The sequence below is a fragment of the Octopus sinensis genome, unplaced genomic scaffold, assembly GCF_006345805.1.
Source record: "Octopus sinensis unplaced genomic scaffold, ASM634580v1 Contig03061, whole genome shotgun sequence".
NCBI classification, from domain to species: domain Eukaryota; kingdom Metazoa; phylum Mollusca; class Cephalopoda; order Octopoda; family Octopodidae; genus Octopus; species Octopus sinensis.
This window is the reverse complement of record NW_021826228.1, coordinates 1-5,000: the sequence shown is the minus strand read 5'-3', so window position 1 is coordinate 5,000 and position 5,000 is coordinate 1. Positions and strand designations below refer to the sequence as shown.

The 5,000-nt window shown below is 35.4% G+C and overlaps 1 protein-coding gene across 1 annotated transcript; it reads left to right on the top strand.

The window, feature by feature from the left end:
• Positions 1-944: 944 nt before the first annotated feature.
• Positions 945-3,910, top strand: LOC118760982 (protein VAPYRIN-like; the record flags this gene model as incomplete). Its single annotated transcript, XM_036498617.1, has 2 exons — positions 945-1,044; positions 3,759-3,910. Coding segments are annotated over exons 1-2 (236 nt in total), but the record flags the coding sequence as incomplete, so codon positions are not given.
• Positions 3,911-5,000: the final 1,090 nt, after the last annotated feature.

Genomic DNA, 5,000 nt, shown 5'->3' with positions numbered 1-5,000 from the left:
AGAATGTAAATTCGGAAGAAATGCCATTAAGCATTTTGTCCGGCAGCCTAAGATTTCTATCAACTCAAGCTTTAATATTGTTGTAAATTTTGTGTCTTACTTCAAGTATTAAGTATTTTGTATCTTAATCCGTTCTATGAATAAATAAATTATTATCTCATACTATGTGATGGATCCTTCATTATAAAATATATTTTAATAACATAATATTCTTGGTAATTAAAATCTTTGTTAATCTCATCTTCTGATATGTTGAGCAAACTTCATTATTGGGTGATGCTTTCTGATACTGACTAACATGAAAAAATAACCAAAAAGCATATGTGTGTGTTTTGAAAATATGGAACCATAGTGATGGTCACAGAATGGGAAATGATATCGAAATTGATAAAGCATTTAGTTGTTTATAACTGTTTCCATCACTTCTAAGTTCTTGGAATTTGTTGTTGAGTAGCTCCAGGTAAGTTCTGATCAAACACACCTGCGCCCCGTAATCAGTGAGTTGAATAACAACAAGGTGTTATCCATAGGCCCTCAGCTCAAAGGGTACTGTATTTACACCTCTCTGAGGAATGATCTATAGCGCAAGGTATACAGTGTCTCCACTTAGCTGAGGTATGATCCACAAATCCAAGCTCAACAGGAACAGTGTCTCCACCTGGCTGACCAACAAACTGTACATTCCAATATTCAGGGTTTAATTGTCACCAATCAGACTGTAATAAGCAGAGTAATGTAGCTGACCAAGAGACACAACACAATGACTGTTGTTAGGTTTATTAATGCCAGGAAGGACATCCAGATGTAAATGATATTTTAGAGGAACTGAAGTTTCCAATATTTGTAATATTTTATGAGAAATGTGAGAAACACAGTCTTCTTTATATTGTTGTTTACCTCATTTTATAAGGTTTTGACATTTTTGATTTCTTTCGTTTTCTAGCATATTTCATTTAAAAGATGGAAGTTGATAAGAATATAAGCAAACTTTTGCTTGGCGACACTCAAAATATTCAAGAATATATTAAAAAGAATTCACAAAAAGTAAGTTGTTCTGTGTATTGTCTTCTCAAAGTTGATTGCTATTTTATACACAATATTAATTGTTCCTAAATAAACACAGGTATTTCTTTTCTTTCATCTCTAATCATCATTACTAGATTTCATAAATATTTAGCCAAACCTTAAAGCATGTCCGAGTTGATGGAATGTGAATGAGATAGAAGCCAACCATCACTCACTGCAATGGAGTATTCTGGCAGGAAATATTCAGTCCAAGAGATGAGAGACAGATGGAGCCAGTAGATGGGTGGTGACTTTGTCATGACGTTCTCTCGCCAGAAACAATTGAAAGTTTTACTGATGTCAAGGGTTACACCATTTCTCTTTTCTGTCAAATATATGAAAACACTGGGGTGTCACATAGGAATCGACCCTACCATCTGCTCGATCTGGCTTTACAGAACTATTCTGGAGTTCATTGAATAGAGGAAGATACCGAAAGGATGAAGATGATGGCTGTTTATGACATTTTACTTCATAGTTGAAATATTGGACATTCGAATAGTAGGCTGGTAGTCAGCAGATGAGATACTCTCTACAAGAATATAGAGCAGGCCTTTTCCAAAGAGATTAATACTACCCCTGGTTGGGGGCTGTGGAAAATTTTATGAGGAACAAATGGGAGTATGTATATATGAAACACAAATAATATTTACCTGAGTAAAGGTTCAATCAGTAACTAAAGTGAAGGGGTGATGTATCAAATATTCATTTATTGTGGGGTGGGCCTGTGGTTAGTATTCACCCATGTCAAGACAGGGACCCAGAAAGAAAATACTCTCACCTGGTATTATATACATTTAAAACGAGGGACACTGAATTATAGCAAGGGGAAAAGCTTTTGAAAAGTTGTTAGCAAAAGAAAAAGGGGCCATAGGAAATTTTTGAGAATTACAGGTATAGAGCCTCTCCACAGTTAGAGAGTGGTGGGTAAAAGGATTCTGCTTAATTTATGGAGATAATTCTTGGTAAGAGACCAGAAATCTAGGCTGTAATTTGGGAGGGAAAAGAGCTGACAGATGGTGAAATACAGAAACAATCCTTACGTTTTTTGTTGACCATCAGACATGTATTTCAACGGTGGGTGAATGTCTGCCAGTTAGTGAGGCTAGGTGTTTTCCTCCAGGTGAAGTTGATAGTGTTGCTTGTCTGTACAGCTGTAATACAGTTGGGTATGAACCACTCACACATTTTTACATACCGTATGACTACAAACTAATGCAAGCCCTGATACTGCTGCCTTATTAAGATTCCTCAAACTACTCCCTGCTTTCTTAATATTATAATTCTCTCTGTCACTTCCTTTCTTTTGCGTCTACTTTTTCACACTTTGGACATATTTAGAAGAGCCTGATGTCCTTCAGAACTTCCCACAGATATCAAGTCACAAATATTTCCTTTGTAATAGCTTCAATGACCAACTTAAAGAGGTTTTCAATGCATCAACTCACCACAATTATTCCTAAGGGTTTTCACCCGTTATAGATCTTTACCTATTCAATTACTTTACACACCATCTTATGGTCTAATCTCTACAGTTGGTTTGTTCAGATAGTCTCTGTATATTTAGCAGCATGTCTCGTGTCAGCGTCTCACACTTGAAATCTTTTCAGTGTTTTCTTTCGCTTCCTATTTGATATCAAATGTAACAGTAATATACTGGGGGATCTGTGAAGTGATTTTCCCCCACCACTTCAGTCAGACAAAAGTGAGGTTGTAACTAAGACAGACATCTTACGTTTAATAAGAAACGCTTTTTCCTTTAAAATGAATTGGTAGATTTGTATGATTCCCCTAATTATGGATCTTCCCCCATCCCATGTAAGGTCAGAAAGCAACACAAAGTCATGTAGAGAGAAACACCCATGGCAGCCTAAAGTGTATGACATAGTACATAGGGTAAAACACCCATAGGCAGAAAAGAGAGCAATGAAAGGGGTAGAAAGAGGAACGGGTGCATAGGAACATCAGAAGTAGTGTTAATGGATTTTAGGAAGTCTGCTATTTTGAAGGGTTCAACTAACAACCAACGTAGATAGTTTGTTCCATGCTTTGGCAATTTTAATGTGAAATAAACGTTTCTGAAAATCATTGTAGCTTGGCTAATTTTGATTTTATGAGCATGTCTGAAATGGTAGAAATATTGAATTCCAGAGGTGGTCAGAAATGTTGTTGGAAAGATGGTGGATAAATCTGTGGAATTCTAGCAAGTTAGCTGCAAGGAATTAAAGATTTTTGTGTGTTGATGCTCAGAGAAGCAATACATTTAAGATATGATAAATGAGTGAGAGAGGGTATTTGTGTAGTTGCACATCTCTGGAAGTTTCCAGTAAGTTGATATTCTGGTAAAAAAAAAAATGAAGATTCCAGACTGGAAATGTAGAGTGTATATGTACATATGAACTCTCCTGGCCCTTTTAGGACGACAGGAATTCTAAATAAGTCCAATCTGAGTTTGAGGGAAACCATCCAATATGACATATATATGTGTGTGTTTGTATGTATATATATATAAATATATATATATATATATATATATATATATATTATATATATATATTATATATATATCAATCTGTCTTCTTCATCTTTCTTTCTCTTTCATATCCCTATATCCTCACCCAAGCATCTTCTTCCGTACTCTCTCTTCTTCTCTCTTTAATATATTTTACATGCCTTCCCTTTCTTCACTTCAGATTAACGAAATAAGTTCACAAGGTGTGACATATCTGATGGCAGCTTGCCAAGTGGGCAAAACAGATCTTATAAATTTCTTAATCGAGGCTGGAGCTGATTTGGATATGAAGGGTGGAGATGGCAAAACAGCTCTTGATCATGCTGTGGAGTGGTAAGTTCAGAATTGACTAAAATCTCCAGATTTGTTGTGTTTCTAAATTTCTTCCAATTCCAAACAGGTCAAATGTCCAAATATGCCATAGTAATGGCAGTGTGACACGATGACAATATGGTAGTAATAACCAACAACATCGTTTTCTTATTTTCTCCATGATTTAGTTTTGAATCATAAAAATAATTTTGGTGATCTGTTGTCAAAATAGATCTTTCCAAAATTATGTTGCTTTGGAGATACTTTGGACACACAGACACACACATACATGCACACAGTAAAGTCTATTACAATCCCAGAAATGTAGCTATGAAGACAATTCCAATATCTATGTTCGTTGCTTGCAATATCCATAGAATACAAATCCATATTTTGTAATAAGAGAGAGAAATATTTATTCCAAATTTCATTCTTTACAATTGTTTTTGTGGCAAATTTTTACCACTTCATCGGAAGACAGAAATTTCAAAGAACTAAACTGTCAGAAAATACAGTCAACACAGAGTAAGAATGGACAACTGAAGAATAAAGACTTGTATCAAATTGAAAAGAACAGTCACACAAAATTGTCAGAGTTGACGGAATAAGAATAGGACGGAGAAAGTTCAGAGAGTTTCTAACTGTGTAGTTAGAAAGAAATTTCCCTCTTAGAGAAAAAAGTAGAATGTATGATATTTGTATTCAAACGGCAATGGTGTATGGTAGTGAGACACGAACCTCGACGGCAGAGGACATACGAAGACTAGAACGGAATGAAGCTAGGGTTGAAGATGGGTTGATTGGTAACATGTTATGCTCAAGGAAACCCAACCATCTCAGCAAAACTGAATTTCAGAAATACAATATTTATATACACAATTAGACCGTTTATTTAATTTTCTCATCAAAACTTCTTCTCCAGCCCCTCATTATCTATCATATATCTAAGTACATTATTCTAATGCTGTAGTTGAATGAGGAGAGAACTACACATTTTATCATCTTTTCTGTGAAAGCAGTTATCTTCTCACCTGCCAGAACCACTTCACGTAACATCCATCTTTCATTTTTAACATTGTCCCTCTCCACTCACATTTGTTGCATTGATCAC